This window comes from Sphaerodactylus townsendi, linkage group LG01 (genome assembly GCF_021028975.2).
Source record: "Sphaerodactylus townsendi isolate TG3544 linkage group LG01, MPM_Stown_v2.3, whole genome shotgun sequence".
In the NCBI taxonomy this organism is placed as follows: Eukaryota; Metazoa; Chordata; class Lepidosauria; order Squamata; family Sphaerodactylidae; genus Sphaerodactylus; species Sphaerodactylus townsendi.
Window position 1 is genome coordinate 141,917,725 of NC_059425.1, and position 19,792 is coordinate 141,937,516.

Here is a 19,792-nt window from a genome sequence, read left to right on the forward strand (position 1 = left end):
TGAAGGAGCAATTAAAAAAATGTCTGTCTCCATTTTCCACGAGGCATAAAGGAGACACGAAATGGAAGCAACAAAACAGGTACTACTACCTGAAGAGACAGAAACATGTAGCCCATCTCCCCAAACCAATTTTTCAACCAAATTAGAGCTGCAGCAGCACATAGTAATCACTGCAGCAGTACCTTGACAATTTCAGACACAGTGCATCTTCATTTTAATTTGACATGAAATTGACAAAGCTGATCTAATTGCCCCTGCTTTTTTGTATTCTTGTATCTGTGCCTGAACATTAACATCACAGGCTCTATGTGAAATTGACAAAGCTGATTACCCCTGCTCCTTTTCTCTTAAGTGTTACATTGCAAGTTTGATATGACAAAGAGAACGTTTTTTTAAAAAAATCTTGCAAAAATGAAGGGGGAGAAAGAAGAGAAAATGGCTGAAGGGAAGGTTGGACAAATACGTAGGGCATGGATAAGAGTCAAGAGTTTGATGGGGTGGACAAATAAAGACTGTTTCAACATGATCACATGCTCACGGGAACTTGAGTCAAAAGTAGATAGAAAAAAACATTACAGTAAAAGTTGTCAGAAAATCAACAGCAGAAAAAGGAAGGGGAAACATTTCTGGAACCAAGTGGAACAAAAACATGCAGAACTAAAAGGAAAAAAATATAGCATTTGGCAGCAAGATTCATTGTAAACAATTCATGCAAAAAGGCCTATATTATGTAAATCAGCTAAAATATTTTTATTCCCAACAATTTATCCCCTCTTATGCTCAGATTTTCACAGGTTTAAAACATATCTGTCACTCACATATTAATCGATATGTAACTGGGTTAAGAAGCAAATGAGTAACCTGTGGGCCAAATACAGATTACACAGCTTTCTATAGTTCCAAATCAGGTTTCTTAGCTTAATTGACAGTGCAACCCTATGCAGAGTGACTCTACATCCCCTGAAATCATGGTCAGATGGAGAAACTGCATATAGGATTACACTGTAAGTGAAAGTTATAACCAGACTAAAACAGAAGTCGGGAGGCCACTTAAAATTTATTCCTGGATTTTTGTTTTGTTTGCTGCTACAGACTCACCCATGGTGTTATAAATAGACCTCATGGAATTTCACAATGATGCCTAGTTATTATTATGTGAAATGGAAGATCTTCAATCAATCACGCAGCTTTAGAAATAAGCACACATCACTGACTGGTATGGTTAAAGGAATCAAAGCAAATGTGAGTTTTCTACTGTAGCTAGTTGTACTGCTAATACTTGCAGTGGATAAAATCTTCTGGGGGGAAAAACAAAAAATAAATCCTACCATTAGCTGAGTGACAGACCATTTTTAGTCAGCTATAACGAACTGAAATGTACCATCATTTGGTGGTGTACTATAAAGTGTACTATAATGTAAGGATTGTAAACACAAAATTCCAGGAGAACAAAAAAATCTGATATTGTGCAAGTTTTTAATGGATAAAATTGAATTTCTCACCTGATATGCTGTTAATAAGAGACCTGGTTCACAAAAATGGAGTAAGGAATTCTGAGAATCAATATAAAGAATGGACAACATAATAAAAGAGAAGTTGCTAGAGGGGAAGGGGCTAGGAAACCTGAGAAATGCATCACATCCAAATAACAAAGTCTAATTAAAATGGATGTTTCCGCAATTTAAAAAAGAATATTTTGTTGACCTGCTGCAAAAAAAACTTACATTGTTTGATCGAAGGGAAACACGACCTCCACATCTAGCACAAAACTTTGTCCGGCAGTAGGAGCATAAATGACCACAACCATCAGCAAACTTTGTTTTGTGACAGATTCCACACATGGGTGTGTCATCCTTGTGCTCTCCTTGGAAACGGCGGGATTCTTCACCTATTTTTCTTACTTGCACTTTGTAACTTTCAAATTGTTGGTGCAACCTTCTGCAAGGAAAAGAAAATTTGATAGCAAAAGCACTAAGACAAAAATCATCATTAAGCAATATGTTGCTCTTACTTCATGCATTTTTGGCAAATTAAACATGCAAACACTGAATGAATTAATCTTGTTAGCACTATAGCCTTTATGCAAGTCTGAGGAAACTTTCAATAAATGGCTGCTACTAAGTCTTTAAAAAAACTTTAAAATTTTTTCCATCATCTTGTTTATTTGCCTTATTAATACAGATACCTGACATCACAAAATCAAAAGTAGACCCTAAAACTGCTTCTAAGTGCTCTTATCCATACTGCATAGCCTTGCATTGAATATTCAGATAAACATTCTGGTCCATATTTTATTGAAGCCAACACAGTTAGGAGAACTTCTGCACAGGGATGCATATTTGGATATACAGTCCTATACAAAAGGTAAAAATTGCATGCACCATACGATCATTTCTCTTCTCATTTGTCTACCTTCGGGGTACAAAGAGGAGGATGAGGGGGGAAACAACACTATTCAAAATGCGTTTGAGCCACAGAATACAGTAAATGCTGAACAGGTTTTAGAACAGCTTCACACACCCTCTTTAGGGCAGGGGTCTCCAAAAATTTCAGTGTGAGGGCCACACATCGTATATTTTACAAATATCCCAGGACCAAGCGCTGAACTACAGGTTCAGCCGGGCCAGGTCCCGCTTTTTTACTGCTGGCTCTGCCTCTGAAGCTCTGCCTCTGAAGTCACATGGACTTCGGAAGTAGAGCCAGCAATATTAAGCTGGACTAAGCCAGACTGATCCTGCAGTTCAGTGCTGAGTTCTGCCTAGCCAGGTCAATCTTTATACTACAGGCTCCAGCTCCAAAGCTCTGCCTCCAAGGTCAGGGCTTCAGAGTCAGGGCTATGGAGACAAAACCTGCAGTTAAAGCTGGACCAAGCCAGGACAAACCCAATTTTGGCTACCATAGGAAGATAAGAAAAGCCATACTGGATCATTTTAAAAAATGATGAGGTATCTTAGAAGACAAGAATACACAATATGAGAATCAGCCATGATTCTCGTATTGTGTGTTCGTGTCTTTGAAGACAGCTTATTGAAATGTTTTTAAATGGGAAAAGTATATATTGCCGGAATCAGCAAGAAGAGCTGAGTTGAACCATGAACTTTTTGAGCTAAAAAGAAGCCACTCTCTCCTCAGACACTTTATTTTTGTCCTATCCAGACAAAAAATGAGACAGACTTTTTTAAAGACGTCCCTAGGACGTTTTATTTTGGTTCTGCAGAAGGGCCAGGGTGTAGTTCAGGTGTGGGGTGCACAGTTCAAGGCTAGGCTCGGCCAGGTCTAGTTTTAAACTGTGGACTCCCCTTGACCACTACACTTTGTGCAGGGGATGGGGACCAAAGGTCTTGTGTGTAAATTAAGAAATGCACATCGTCCCCACTGTGAAACACACAGCTGTGCAAACCATAAGTACAGAAAGGGTCTATAGTATAGTAATATTCAGAGAATTGTATGCTTTCTTCAGAGAACTTTATTTGTTCCCATGTCTGGCTACAACCTGGGATTGATTTGTGGAGGATCATTAGCTAGAGAAAGGAACTAAAACTTCAGCCAGTTCATCAAAGGATAACCACTTATGCCATTCTTCAAAACACCTTTTAAAAAGTAACAATGGACTTTATTTTCAGTGGCTCTAATAGATCATTTAGGAGGGAAGGCAGCATAGTATAGTTCAAGCTCATTGCGTCTCGGAAGCTAAACAGGATCGATACTTGAAAGGAAGAGCACTAAGGAAGGCTCTGCAGAGGAAGGCAATGGCAACCCACATCTACTTTTCACTTGCCTTGAATTCCCCTTGGTGGGGGTCATAATTCAGCTGCAATTTTGATGACACGTTACATACACAGTAGATGAATGCTATCTTGAAGTTACAAAACTTGTCCAGCATATGGCACCAAAGACCACAGTTTACAATTTTGCCACCAATTGGAAATACTTTAAAAAAAGGATAAATCTTTACTTTTGTAATAACAATAGCATTAACCTTTTACTCCAAAAAAATGGCACAGCAAAACTGAAACACTCAAGTGTGAGCCATGCTGCAGCAGGGCAATTAATATGTCTGCTCAGCTTGTCATCTACAAAATCAGTCAAATGGCATACAGCTCCAAATATTTCATTTTTTTTTCTTTTTGAGTGTTTTTAAGAAAATATTTTTACTCACTCAAAATGTGTAGCAAGATGATGTACACCAATTTACAATATTAGATAATCATAACATAAACAACATATTTTCAAAGTATGATTACAATTTAAATCTGACTTATTTTTTCCATAGTTAATCAGCTATAATGTGTCTGATGATAATGCACCATTAAAAGAATATGGCATTATCTGTTATAAATATCCAAATATTCTGTTAATGTCAACATATGAGACTTTTCTATCTTGGGCTCCTTCCGCACACGCAAAATAATGCGTTTTCAAACAACTTTCAAAACTTTGCAAGCGGATTTTGCTATTCCGCACAGCTTCAAAGAGCACTGAAAACAGTTTGAAAGTGCATTATTCTGCATGTGCGGAATGAGCCTCTCATTACTTTTTCCTACCTCTCAGATGGCAAGAAGAAAGGCAAGTGTGATAAGGTATCCCAGGGTGCCATATAGTCATTTACAACTATTTCTCAAGTATTGGTATATAGAGTTTTGTCTGTAGAAAATTAAGAATAAGACAATAATTTGGATTTTATACCCCACTCTTCTCAACCATAAGGAGTCTCAAAGCAGCTTAAAAACGCTGTTCCTTTCTCTCTTAATTACAGACACCTTGCGAGATAGGTAGGGCTGAGAGAGTTCTCAGAGAACTGTGACTAATCCAAGGTCTGCGAGCCAGATTATTCTGGTTCCTAAATGTACAAATATATTTGTATATTTATATTTAATAATTGTGCCTAAAGTGGCTGAAGAAGACATAATAGTAAAAAATATTGTTTTTTTCCCAGGTCAATACTCCCACCTTCCATTGACCACCAACCAAGGATTTTATCAACATCCTGATGTGTGTACGTTTATCTATGAATACATGAAACCCATCTATGGAAGTTGAGTATTTGAAAGGCATCAGACATTGGTATCCTTCACTTCTACACTATTAGTGGATCTCTTTCAAAGTGATGACTGCATTACAGAGACTTTATATTATTGTATTTGGGATCCCCTCTGTGTGTATTGTTCATTGTCTTGTTGTTGTTGTTGTTGTTGTTTATAATATGTATGTTTTGTTGTTGATTAAGAGTTGTGGTTCTGGTATATAAATGTTTTAATTATTTCCATTAAAAATAGAGTTTTTAAAGTTTACACTAGAGCCAGACAGGTTCTTTTCCCTTCTGTAAACTAGTCCAAGGTCACCCAGCAAGCTTCATGTGTAGAAGCATGGAAACAAACCCAGTTCAACAGATAAGTGTCTGCTGCTTAAGTGGAAGAGTGGGGAATCAAACCCAGTTCTCCAGATTACAGTCCACACCTCTTAACCACTACGCCTCAATGGCATTTAGGCATTTATACTTTCCAAGCTCCATTCCAATGACCCCCATTGCTAGGATAAACACCACTCCATGGGGTGTAAGTGGCATCTATGTCAGGAACAAAAGCACTTACGCTAATGCTGGGGAGCTGTGCAGCTACGTGTCATCCAGGTGCAAATGCTGCCACGGCGCCAGTGCTTCTCTGGTCCAAAAGCCTCTGCTGGCACTGACAGTGGCATTCCCAGGGGCAGAGCTGACTTTAATTGACTTCTTAGGGGCTTTCACCTTGGGAATGTCCACTCAGATTGGTGTAGATTTATGCTTTAAAAAGGCAGGTGCAGCCCATTGGGCTGCATATGGAACTTGCAGGACAACTGGTGAGTTCTTTCTCTTTTCTAGCTTCCCCTGCCTCCATAAACTTCTTTGGAGGTAGCGGGGCGAGGCAATGCCCAGCCGCCATGAATCAAACCCCACCCCCACCCCACCCCAAGTACTTAAGTCTCTTTAGGATGGAACATAATCACATTGAATTCAATGGAGTTCGAAGGGTGCACATGCAAATATTTAATTTTTGCCCAAAATCTCTATTCCCCCCATCCCATTTTTCCATGGCTTCAAAATTTCAGGAGATTCTTCCTGTCTAGAAGGTAAATTGTAGTATTTTTATTTCCAATTTTATGCCTAACAAATTGAAATCAACTTTACTATATAAATCCTGGGTTTACATAAAAGTCATCTTTATATCAGAGAACACACAGTATTTTTTTATCAATTTCTTTAACTAGCATGTAGATAATAGGTCAGGAAAAATGTAATTCTATAATACTTGGCATATGTCAGTATAACGACAGTTATTGAGGCAATTCAAACTTGGCTTCTTCTATATACTAACCCTAACTCTTTCCTCAAACAAATATAGTCTCTGTAAGCTTCACTGCATTCTGCTGTACCAACTTACCCCCTCCCCCCCCCATTTACCTAAAGTGTTTTGGATCCTGCCAGCATTAACTCTGTTGGAAAATTAAAGCTTTTTCACAAGTTCCCTAATCCTAAACATACTGGAAGTCAGTCTCACTGATCTCCAGGACAACTGTTGCAATGTTCATTTGGCAATTAAACCAACCTGATCTGTTGTGAAAGAAACTCTTCCTCAGCTTTACCAATCTCACAGGCTTTTTGTAAGATTAAACACAAAGAACATTAAAATACGCTGAAAGGAACTATATAAATAAATAAAAACATCCTCCTCAAAATGTGTTGTGATTGCTTGGACTTTAATGGTCTTGATTTCAGCACAGTAGCATAAATGAAGCAGTGGAAGATGTGCTGCCATGCTGGTGGTTGCCCTCCTGCTGTGGCAAAGGAGCACATTGCAAAAGGTATTGTGGCTTGCCCACCTGCCTTATTGTCCAACAAACCCTGGGATCCAACACTGCTCTGCAGCTGTCTCATCATGTCCTACATTAAATATCAACATTTGCATTTTTATGAGATGCATGAAATTTAGAGGGAACCATTCATACAGAGAACATTTTTTTTAAAAAAAAAGCAACAAAACTATCACACTGCATTTTTATCCACCTCAAAACCTACAAAGGAAAATACCCATTGAAAGATATTGGTACTTGGGAACTGGGTAACCCAGGAGACACAGCTAGCTGATTATGAGTCAATGATTTATGGTAGCTAAAATAAAGAAAACTGAACATGCAATTTCCTATTATTCTTCCCCACATTATCACAGGTAGCTGCTAAAGCAGGAAGCTTTTCATGGAACAAATCAGCATGAATTGTTATAGCCACTCTTTTTTATCTTGAAGCTTTTATGTATCAAAGAGGCACTTGTGAAATCTCATCCTCACAAAAGGCTCTCTCTCTCTCTCTCTCTCTCTCTCTCTTGCTCTTCATCCTCTGTTGCTGCCCACATCCACTACTGGGTCCATCCATGCATTTCTTTAAAAATTCTGCTAATGAGTTCAGTGGTCCTCCCCCACTCCACCCAATTACATAAAATTGGGTTTGGGTTTAAAACGGCTAACATTGGAAGTACATTGTCTTGCCCATTCCACAAGAACCTTCCCCATCTAAGACTGGTCCCCCCCATATCCATGCAGCAAGAAATTTTACAGTTGTCCAGGGCTATTTGGAAATTCAGCTGCTGGGTTGATGTCCAGGCACTGCCCATCTTCATTCCATTCCTAAAATGACCATCAGCATACGAAGGGTAAGACAAGGAACATGGTGCAGGGAAAATGGTTGGGCTCTATAATTCATAATGGTTTTGCTGTGCCAGAGAAGATTCAGGAAGACGACATCAAGTCCCTCTGGGAGGAGGGGGGTTGTCAAAAGAAAACCAAAGTAGCCAACAATGTCTGCCACCACTGAACAATCACCAAAGATTAGGTAATATATGATGAATATCACTTAGCCAAAAGGCACTATGGATGCTTGTGAGGAGAAATAAGGATCCAGAGCATACTGAACAATCATTAACAGTTGACAACAAACAGTGAAATCCTAAGCAAAGCCACATCTTTCTAACTGCATTGCTATCATAGGGCTCAGGATGTAACTGTGAAGGTTTATCATTTTTTTTATTTGGCCCTTATAGCTATGTGTATAACTACTACTTAATGGCTGGACAGGGAAAACATTCATATCTGAAAAACGGTCTGCTAAGCAACAGAGCAGTTTAAAGAGATCAGATCTGGTCAGTTTTTGGTGGCCAACCGGCAACTTTAATAGTGACCAACAAAGATAACATTGTCCAAAATGTCTAATGATATTAGACTTATGATGCCAGTGGTAGCCCATACTCACTACTCTTTTGAACACTGAACACTTTCAGAGTTTTCAGAACTCAAACTGAGGGCCAGGCTAGATGTGGTGCTATGAGGTGTGTGAACATTCCTAGCTCTAATTTGTTTTATCTTCTAAGTGGCCCCATAATTTATAATGGGTCTGTGACACATAAAAACAGGGATTAGCCCATTCATCCTAAACCATTTACCCTGCATAGTATGTGTACTTTTCCCCCATGGAACAAATAACAGCTTATGAAGGGTCAAGGAAACGAGCACTGGAATTAATCTCCCTTTACAACCTTACATTTCCAGTAGGAATTGTGCTCTCCCGTTTGCTGTTATTACCTTTAAAAACATGTGTACATCACCTTTAGTTTGATCATGAGTGGATGGGACAGTTGGTTCTTTTAACTGTTCCTTGCTCCACCTTCACAGTTTTCCTTCAACTACTGTAGGACAGCTACCCTGAACTCAGTCTGGCTGTACCAGACCTGTATAATCCCCACAATACCCAAGAAAACCCTCATATGTTACACTTTAAGGAATGTTTAAACTTCTGAAATAGTGCAAAACAAATCTTCTCCAGTAGTTCTTTTTTGAAATTAATATTTAACAAGGAAGTCAGAGAACAATATGTTTGAATCAGTGAAGAACTCTTCCTCATTTACCATTAAAAACTCACTAGCATAGCTACTACCCTGTTTTCCCGAAAATAAGGCTCATTCCGCACATGCAGAATAATGCACTTTCAAACTGCTTTCAGTGCTCTTTGAAGCTATGCGGAATAGCAAAATCCACTTGCAAACAGTTGTGAAAGTGGTTTGAAAATGCATTATTTTGCATGTGCAGAAGGGGCCTAAGAGAATAAGACGTAGTAGAGGTTTTGCTGAAGTGCTAAATATAAAGCATCCCCCGAAAGTAAGACATAGCAAAGTTTTTGTTTGGAAGAATGCCCGTTGAACAGAACACCAGAAATGCAGTTGTGGAGCAGAAAAATAAGACATCCCCTGAAAATAAGACATAGAGCATCTTTGGGAGCAAAAATTAATATAAGACACTGTCTTATTTTCGGGGAAACACAGCAAGATGTGAATTATTATTAAAGTACAGAGTGAGCTAAATTAACTTCTCTGCATGTACTTAACATGTACAGAGATATTCCATTAGGTGAGAATAAATTCCTCATAAAATATTGGAACAAGAATTAATTTACTGTACCACATAAAAAATTATTTGTTTACCAGTCATTAGAGTCAGGTTACCTCCTGGGATGTCATGGCATGTATCTGTTTTTGCTCAGAACAAAAAGGATTTAGTCAGATTCCCTTTTAGAAGACAAAAACGATCAACAGCCAAGAGAAGCCAAATGTTCCAAATAAAGTGAACTCAACAATGTTTTATTTTAATAATGAAAACACCTTGCAGACATTTAAGACTTTTTCTTTGGTAAATAAGTTAATAAAGCAAAATCTTTTTTCACGTTTAGAAACAAAAAGTTACTTAGGCCGTTTCCGCATGGCCCATTAACGACGGCCTGGGGGCGGTAAAAACACCGCCCCCAGGCCGCCGTTCGCACAGGCACCGCTGCTGCGACCTGACTGCGCTTCCCTCCCCCCAGGGCAGCGTCAGGCCGCCCTAAACAACAACCCTTTAAAGGGTTGTTGTTGGGAAGGAAGCGTCTTCCCGGCGGTGCGGTGCGAACCCAAGGCAAGATGCTATCTCTCGCTCCTCACGGTAGTCATTGCCGCCAGTGTCTCGTTCACACCGCCCTCCGACCTCCAGGGGTCAGAGGGCAGCATTGGCGGGCTGGCGACGCCCAGCAGGCTTAATTTTATGAGGACATCGCGTGGAGTGGGCGGGACGGGAAGAGCGGCCCGCAAGGAGCCGCTTCGTCGCCTTTGTCACCGCCGCCTGCTCATGCGATGGAAGCATACCCCACGCCAGAACTCTTGGTGGCGCATGATCCTGGTCGTGGTGTCTTTGGCTAAATCAATTTAAATTCAAGGCTTTAGTAAGGGTTTTACTCCATACACAATTCATATGATGATTCATATTCCTTTTTGGTATATGCCCTCGTTCAAGGTGAATATTTTACTTTTAAGGGGATTTCTTTTCAGTCACAAAACAAATTTTGTAACTAATTTGAGTAAGGTAGCTCATGTTTGCTTTGGTGAGAGTGATCCCTTCTCCTTACATCTCAGATCCCCAGTTTGAAGATTGTTCCTACCTCTGACTATTATGAAACTTTTTCCCCCAAAAAAACCAGGGGCTGAGATGGCTGAGATGGCTAGAGAAAGTTTGCATCACAACATAATCATATGAGAAAACTAGAGTGTCACCAATGAATGTAATCAATGAAAAAAGTGTATGTTTTAATGTTTAGTTAAAATTAGATGAATTTAAAAATATATAAAAGTTTGCTTATGTTTCATACATCAAGGAAGACTAGGTTGATTTCCACAAGTGTCATCAAGAAAAGACAAGGAATATCTTAAATTTGCATACACGGTATATCTGTATACCATAATAAAACCTTTTGTGTATAACTTTTTAAAAGAAATTGTCTTATATTCATGGTCATCCTCTTTTAAGTGAATATGTATGTATAACATATGATTGACAAATGTTGGCAACAAATTATTTGAAACCCAGTGGATTTAATCCACTCTGGATTCAAAGTGCTGGTTAATTCCTATAAAACCCTCCAAAGTATTGGGGTGGAAGGGTCACCTATTTCCACATAAACCTGCCAAGTTACTAAGATCATCCAGAGAGGACTATTTCTACACCCCATCTGTACATCTGGTAGGGACTCATAAAAGAACCTTCTCAGTGGTGGCACCCAGACTTTGGAACGTTCATTCACAGAGGTCTGGTGTGCTCCTACCTTTTGTCATCAGGGGAAGAACTTTTTATTTTGAACAGCTTTTAACATCTAGAGTTTAGCAAGTAGTGCTTTAGGTTTTATAAGTATATTTTAGTGATTTTTGAATGCTATGGGATGATTTGAGCATATTGTATTGTTCTTGGTTTTATTGGTATTATATTATTGTATTTTATAGTTTTTGTAAGCTGCCTTAAATATGGTTATAGAAAAGTGAGACATAAATACTTTTAATATATACATTATAAATAAATATATCTCCTGGACACAGGGTTCTGGATTCACACATGTCTGACATCCAGCTGAGACCCCTGACAAGAGAAATCCTCATTAAACAGGATCTTGTATTTCTATAGCACAGTGGTCTATAATGAAGGTTTAAAAAGGTATAAAATCCCTCAAATTAGCCATGTCTTTTACAGAGGAAATATACTAGTGAAAATCCACTTCATATGAGGATTTTGAAGTGCTGTACTGTGAGCTAGGAATTTACTTTAATGTAATTTTAAAAGGCAGATATGAATGTAAAAAACAGTCAAAATTCAAATTTAGGCCATTTCTTTTTTTGCATGGAGTTTTGACTATAAAATCCTTTTGAAGAAAAAAGCTGTTAGAAATTTCATTCAAAGAAGTTTTATCAGGATTTCAAAAGCGAGAAACATTATAGGCCGCTCGCGACGGAGTATGAAACGGGCTAGGTCGGGCGATCTCGCCGACTGATCGACGCTGGGACCTGCCTGCACGGGCGTCCCAGAATCCAACCGGGAGACGGTGCCGCCACGCCATCACCTCGTCGCTCTTTACCTGTTTCCCGCCCGCCGGGTTTGGGGACACGCTTCGCCCCCGGGCGCGCTCGCTTCCGGTTTCCAGAGCAGGGGATGGTCTCAGGTTCGGCGACCGGAGAGCAGGTAAGGGAAGCGAGGGGTGGGGTGGAAAGAAGCCGCTGCCGTCAAGACGTAGCGCTTCCAGCCAGTATTTCAACAAGCGAGCACTTCCCAGCGCCTGGGAAAATGCCGCGTAGATTTCCGGCGGGCGGGTGCGGTTGCTGGCGAAGCTGCACCCCTGTGATGCCTGGGGACGGGCGTTTTATCATCTCCAGGTTGCTATATCTCGCTCAAGGAAACGGCCATAGTCTTTAGCAGCCGATCAATGTTCAATTCTCTGGAGGTTTCTTCCCCCTCCCACCCCCCAGAGCAATATGAGACAACAATATTAGCAAAATAAAAGCGCTTCAGAATCCATGGAAATCAAGAGCACTGATTAGCTAGGGAGAAGGCAGTGGTTTATAATATAGCGAACAAACACAAAGCAACTCAGTGAACATTTTGATGCTGGTATTGAAGGACAGTCAACTAACAGTTGCAAACAAGTAGAGAAAGAATGAATACAAACACCAACATAGCAGGTTTCATTAAATATAGGTAAATAAATGGAGACACTGATTCCTAGATAGCCTTTTGCTTCATTTTTTTCCCTTTCTACAACATAATTATTCACTAGATTTTGAATTTCATAATCATAACTGAAGATGCTACCTGCCATTTAAGTGCAAGAGCTTTAGGTTTTTCCCTGCTCCAAGGGTATCTCTGGCCTTTCATCCATGCATCCAAGTCAGCTTTCAAGGTTCTTCCAGTAGTTTACATAGCCTCAGTGATCACACAAGTATTTCCTCTGAATGGGGCTGACCTGCTCTGGGTGTCTAAAACAAAATGTTTTACTATGGTTGGCTTGAATACTGTACCATATTTTCAGTAGCTTAGTAAATGTGAATTTACAGAGAACCAGTTGTCCAAATGTTACCTTACATTTTACTACACCTGATGGGTGATTAAAGCAGGTGGCAGAATAATACTATGACAGAACTCCTCTTACTTTATTTTTCTTTTTATCACCAACCACCACTAGCACTCCTGAAACTTATAATTTGTCCCTTACTAATTTCCCGACCCACTTTTTATGAATGAGGGATCTGCCCAAAACCCTCTTTCTTTATATGTTAAAATATGGCATAAAAGAGACTTAATGGAATAAAAAATCAAAACCATTTTATTTATTTCTTTTGCAGGAAGGTTTCAGAAAATTATCTTGGCAGATACCAAACAACAAGAATGAGGAGACATAAGATATTTGTAAACAATAGATATTTTGGAAACATGGTGTATCTGACAGGTGTTGATACATTTGATGCAGATTGAGATAGATAATTCTTACAAGTCACTGATTAGTATAGCAGACTTAAGCTTCTTTAAACAATATTTCAAATGTTGATAGAGTTGGAACAGAACACAATTTTTCAGTTTTATTCCTTAAAACTGGTTAGGGATCACCTCCTTCACTTGGGAGTTATTTCCATTATGGAAGGACACTCAAACAACTTCCCTCAATCACAGGATCCTTCTTGATCCTCAACAACTGTATTTCTCTCAGTTCAGCTTCCAGCCTCCACTGTGAGCTTCAACAGTCTGTTTTCTTGGTTTCTAATACCACTTTCAACTGCTGCTTGTAGAATTCTCAGATTTTTTTTTCTCTTTGAGCCTCTTGTTACTCAAGATTCCATAACTGGGACTACTCAGCATTATTAAGCTGTCTGGCACAGACACAGAAGCTACTCCATATTGAAGCTACTCCAGGTTAGTTTGGTCGTCTGTGTAGCCTTGAAGTGTATTTTCAGAACAATCTTTAATTTAAAAATGCCTATACCAAAATATCTCTCAAAACATACTTGCTGAGTGATTGAATGATGCGAGGATTCATTTCCCCTTAACAGCTATTGAGTGTACTTCTTGAGTACAGCACAATATCAACTTCTCACAATTTAACAGTAATATAACTCTCCCCCGCCACTCTATAAACATTTCTGGTCTGTCCCTGATCCATAACCAGATCAGTACTACATTTAAGATGTGTGATTTTGGCAATATTACTAAAAAAACAAAAACAAAGTAGACCTAGCAACTTCAGTACTTGAACTGGGAAATCTTAGGATCAGAAATTAGTGAGCTACCACGTCTGAATGTTTGCAGAAGAGAACAAAGGTGTTCAACATTAATTAATTGGTTAGCATGCCTAAGAACTGGCTCAGCTCTGCATTATGGTCCTCGAGTTTTGCCTTTTCCTGGTCAACGTGGCAAAACCTTCTTTGTGTACTCCAGTTTAAACTACTGGTTTTAGGAACCCAGACTTCAATAACACTTCCTTCATATCTAGATTTTGGAATGGCCACACACAACCCCATTCTAACTATAAGTAGGTACATTTCAACAATATTTAATGTAACTGTTATTCAAAGTCCAAGAGTTATTGTTGTCATTCACACACAGGTTTCACCTTTTTGTACTATAGAGCTTTCCAACTCAAACAAAGAAAGGGGCACATCATAAGTTTTTCAGATGCTAAAACAATAAAAACAGAAGGCCATCCAAACCTTTAGATGTCTCATTGAACAAAAAAGTTTTGATGCCTACAGAGAGAAAATATTGGTCCCTCACAAATCTGTCTGGGAGGGCATTCTACAAGCTTGGAGTCATCTTTGAAAAAGTTCTCTGTTGCTATCTAGCTAATTTTTGATGGCAGGGGTACCCAGAGAAGGGACTCTGAAGGAGATCTTACATACCAGGCAAGCTTTGTGGGAAAAGGTTGCCCTTCAAACTCATTGCCATACTAAAAGTTATAGAAGGGGAAAGAGAAATACACTTCTGTGGTTTCAGCAGCAGTAGTACATTGTCCCTGGTATTAGTTTGGCCCCCCAATTACTTTTGCTTAGAAAATTCTGAGCGTATTGTTAATAACATTATCAATAGGTGTTCATCACTTCCACAAACTGCAACAGGACACGGGGACAGAGGCACAGCTTAGAATATCAACAGAATCATCCTTTGCCAAAAGACATGGAAAATCATAATTCTTTATTTCTGTTAGAGGGTTGACTTTACCAGATGAACTGTTTCCTGCAATCTTGTTCTTTGCCTAAGGACACCTGAAAATGGTTATCACAGGTTTTAGTGATTGAAGAGGTGGCCCATCCTTGAGCACAGTAATGGACTTTTAAAAACACCTGGGAAGTAATAGAAAGGAGGTGTGTTTAACTGAGGGTCGGTTATTTTTTTCCTTGCTCCCAAAGCTTCTGTGGCTTGGAGTGTTAATTTTTGGTATTCACTATCTCTTTTAAGATTTTATATATTAGTAGAGGAGCTGATGATTTAACCTCAGAAATTTTTGTCAATAAATCTTTGAACTTCGTTTGGACAACAGTGTTTGGAGCTATGTCTGTGTTTGCAAAAATCCCTGTTTACGAACCCCTTAATGAAAAAGACTAGATGAGGTGAGACCTTCAGCTCATCCTCAGCAATTTGAACTGCTGTGCCCCTTGACTGAGTTTTTTGGAGTTGGGAATGCATGAGAAGAGGGTGAACAAACCAGCAGTTCCGTACAATTTCTTACACTCTATTAATCTTCTACATGTTCACTTCATGTTTACTTAGCATTCAAGAGGCTAGAGAGACACATGTGCTGAAAATGAGGTGAATCGGTGTCTTGCATTTATACATGGACTGGGTTTCTAAAACACGTATGAGTCTGTTTTATGTCTGGCAGTGACAGAGATTGTGTAAAAGGAAGGTGAATTGGATAATAAATTCAAAGAACTTTCACCCAGGTTGTGTAATTCCATTCTTTGCCTTCAGGCATGCTGTAAGCATTAGGTCTCGGTTATTGCAAACATAAAACATTATCATTGTTTGTTTTACCTGCAGTGCTAGTGAGCTCTTATTCTTTCTTTCTGACTCTGTCTTTCTGACCTCATCATGCCTCCTGGTGTGAAATCTTTTCTTGCTTAGCACATGTCCTGATTATAGCCACCATATGGCTGTTACCATTTCAGTCATTTTGCTCTGCTTACAGACCACTGTGCTCTGTCATATCTTTGCCACTTGCCTTGTCTTGCCATCTGATATCTATCATCTGCTTAGCATATTGCAGGCCAAAAGAATTAACTTCTTCATTCATATACCAACAGGAAGCAGTGACTGTAATGCTTTATGGAGGGATCCCTGTCAGCTGCATAGCAAAGGCTGTCTTCGTAAGATCAAGTTTAATTTGTGAAAAAAAATATAGACAAATCTGCAGAATCTGAGTTCAGGCTTCAGTAGTAATTACCAGTCTTTGAACTGGATGGTGAGTAGTGTTGCATTTACTAAAATGCAACCTAAAACCTTTTTATAGTTAAAACTAAACCAAGCTTTGGATGTTCAGTAAATTCCTGATATGCTTTATTAATACCAGAATGTGGAGGAAGAAAAGAGGGTCTGCGATCCTTGAGGTAAACCTAATCAACAAGGGAAATTCGGTCAGTGAAATGAAAAACAGCAGAACTTGGGAGGAAAGCAGTACATAATAGTGGGATTCTTCATGGAAAGTTAAGCATAGGAAAATAACTTCCTTAAACTCACGCCCACATCTATGGCGAAAGAGGGGCTAGTGCCCCCAAATGGTGAGTAAAGAGAAGCAATGGCCTATAACAGATGGCTTGTTCTGTAGTAAGTGCAATGGTTCCCCCTGATTTGACTGCAGGTAGGAGATGGGGTAAGCTCAATTGCCCAGCAAAGGTGGTTGATTCTGCAACACATGGACCCCCTTCCCCTAATTCGGCTGCTTCTAGAAGGTAGGGGAGGCTCCATTGCATGGAACAGATGGCTCATTCTGCAGTGTGTGTGATCAATTTCCTTGATTAGACTGTTTCTAGGAGGTGGAAAGCTCAACTGCCCAATAAAGGTGGCTTGTTCTGAAGCACGTGCAAACCCCATGTTTAGCCGGCTCCAAGGAGGAGGTGTGGCTGAATTGCTTGCTCTGCCATGTGCATGGTCAGTTCTCCCAATCAGACTGCTGCCAGGAGAGGGGGAAAGACAGAGGGAGACCCCAGGCCTCACAGCAGACTCACAAACCTTGGTAATAAGGCACAAGCTGTGGCTGTTGTTGGGCAAGACTATGATAAGAGGAAAGCAGGGGGAGATAAAGGTTCATAAGGAGACATTCAAAGATGTAAAGTCCTGTGCAGTGGGAGACATGGACCCCCATATAATCTTCCCCTAGCTGAGGCACTGTCTAGTGTTATACCTGCAGAACCTTTCAGTTCCTTGGCTTCCTGCCCACTCTTTTCAAGGACACATGTTGACAGTAGCTATGATAGGCTTTGGGCATGCAAGACTCTGTAGTGGTGGTGGCGCTTAGGATGGATTCTAAACACTCAAGGGGAGAGTTTGGGGAGTCAGGAGTAGAAATGGAGAGATTGGAAGAAGATAGACTTTTCTACGCTCCCCCTTCCCACTTCTGCTTTAAAACTGGGAGCTGTGTTATGCTTGCTTTGCCAAAGACCACAAGTGGACCTGTCCCTCATCTGATAAAATTGGTTTTCCCAAAGAGCCTGATTTTACACATTGGGAAAGGGGGGATCTGTCCACGCATGTTATATCCCATCAAGTCACTTCTGATTTATGAATCAATGACCTCCAAAATATCCTCTCATTAACAGCATTGCTCAGGTCATGCAAACTGAGGGCCATGGTTTCCTTTACTGAATCAATTTTTCCTACTGTCTTCAATGTTTCCTAGAATTATTGCCTTTTTCAGTGACTGAAGTACAGTAGCTTCAGTTTAGTCATTTTGGCTTCTTGTAGCATAATTCACAGATAAAGCTTTTCATGGGCAGTACTTTATCTGGCTGCAAAGGAGCATGAGGGCTGTTTGGTGCTTCCCTTGTCAAAATTATGTGTGCTATATTTTTAAAAAATGTCTGGGAAAAGGCTAGGCTGAAAACCGTTCTCCTCAGATAGTTTTTTTAAAATGTTTGCATGGGGTCAAGAGAGATATCCAAATGTTATAGGTACATAAAATAACGTAAAAGTGTAATTATTCATTCACAGTTCATAGAGGTCAACATAATTTATTCTATATGCTAAAATAGCTGTTGATTATATATGTACCTATAAAGAAAAAATGTATAATATATGGGGGGCATCATTTTGTACATTTGCACCACTTCCCAAAAAAATGTAGATCCAGCTTTGCTTAAATGTCAAGAAAAGTAATGTAACTGTACTCAGAGAAATGCTAGGATTCTATGGATAGATAGTCTTATGGGAGAAGGGAGTCCAAGTCAGTTAGGTCTTCCTGAAAAAGCAAGCACCAAAGGCATAATCACAAACAAACATCTAAAGATGCCAGTGTGAATTCATAAAAAGGTAAGTGATTACGTGAAAATTAAAAAGAATATGGATAGGAAATGCGGGACAAATATGGATCAGTAGCGTGGCCTTGGAGAAACATTTTCAGGAAAACTGGAGCTGGCAAGAAATGCAAAGAACAAAAACGGCTTTTCCAAGTATGTTCAAAGGAAGAGTAGGACTGCTGCTCGGTGAGGATGATATGTTGACACAGGCAAAAATGTTCAACTCCTGTTTTGCCTGTATCTTTCCCCCAAAAGCAGTGTGAGGGGCCAGGACATAACACATGACTTTGTGAAGGAATTTCTAAGCAGGCAGATGATATCACCCAAGCTGTGAATCTAGATCCTCATTTCCTTTTGGCCTCAGGCACTGTCAACCTGTAATGGACATAATTTTTCCATTTGCTCGTACTAAGGCTACTTGTTCCTTCAAAGGGTAGATGAAAGTCAATAGTTGCTATTAAAACATTAAACGCTCTCCATTGCCTCTTTATTGCTGTAAAATACTTTGGAAGCCAATTTTGGTACGGCAAGAGAAACATGAAATATTTTTGAATCTAGGTTTGATAGAATCATATCTGCACATTAATTTCAGCTCAACAGGTTCACACTAGAATCTCTCCTTGAAACTTTTTTTGGCTGAAGTATGGTAACTTTCAATCTATTATGACATTTTCACAGATGCATATCCAAAGCGCGGGGCTTGAGCTTCAGGCACTCCTTGGGCAGGGGCACAGGCAGAGTCACCCACCCTTGCCCAGGATCCAGCACACCACACCGTTCCTCAGTAAGGAAAGTCTTGGAGGCCACACTGGGTGGCAGTGACTTCCACAACACTTCCTCAGTGAGAAAGAACTGTAAAGGATGCACCGGGTTGGCAGATCCCAGGCAGAGCAATCCTTTGTTTGATGATTCCCCTGCCGAACTCTGGTGCCCCCCCCCCCCATTCCGCTGCCCCAGTGTGGCTTTCACAGTCCTTGTGGAAGCCATGCTGGGGAAGCAGAGTTTGGGGCAGCTGGGGCAGTGGTGGCTCCTGAAGATTCCCCTGCCTAGAATCTGCCACCACAGTATGGCCTCCACAGCCCTCAGTGAGAAAGGCAGTGGAAGCCACAGATTCAAGGCAGAGGAATCCTCAGCCAGGGGGTTCTTAGCTCAGAGCTCCCCCCAACTCCCTCCATTCCTGCCTTCCTTCTTGTTTGTGTGTCTGTCTATCTTTCTCTCTTTGTCTTCCTTCCTTCCTTCCTTCCTTCCTTCCTTCCTTCCTTCCTTCCTTCCTTCCTTCCTTCCTTCCTTCCTTCCTTCCTTCCTTCCTTCCTTCCTTCCTTCCTTCCTTCCCAGTGTCTCCCTTTCTGTCTTTTTTCTCTCTTAGACACATTCTTCCATTCTTCCCAGTTTGTTTTCCTTTCTCTTCCTTCTCTCCATTTTCT

General features: G+C 40.1%; 1 protein-coding gene across 23 annotated transcripts in view; it reads right to left on the reverse strand.

Moving 5' to 3' along the window:
• RIMS1 (regulating synaptic membrane exocytosis 1) overlaps positions 1-19,792 on the reverse strand; it is a 326,183-nt gene that overhangs the window by 212,113 nt on the left and 94,278 nt on the right. For 22 of the 23 annotated variants that reach the window (XM_048496050.1, XM_048496001.1, XM_048496133.1 and 19 more), the window contains exon 2: positions 1,725-1,938. In XM_048496050.1, coding sequence (XP_048352007.1) covers positions 1,725-1,938 — 214 coding nt within the window. Of the gene's footprint in view, positions 1-1,724; positions 1,939-13,868; positions 13,872-19,431; positions 19,437-19,792 lie in introns of those variants that run through there. The other variant, XM_048495950.1, reaches the window with a different exon arrangement.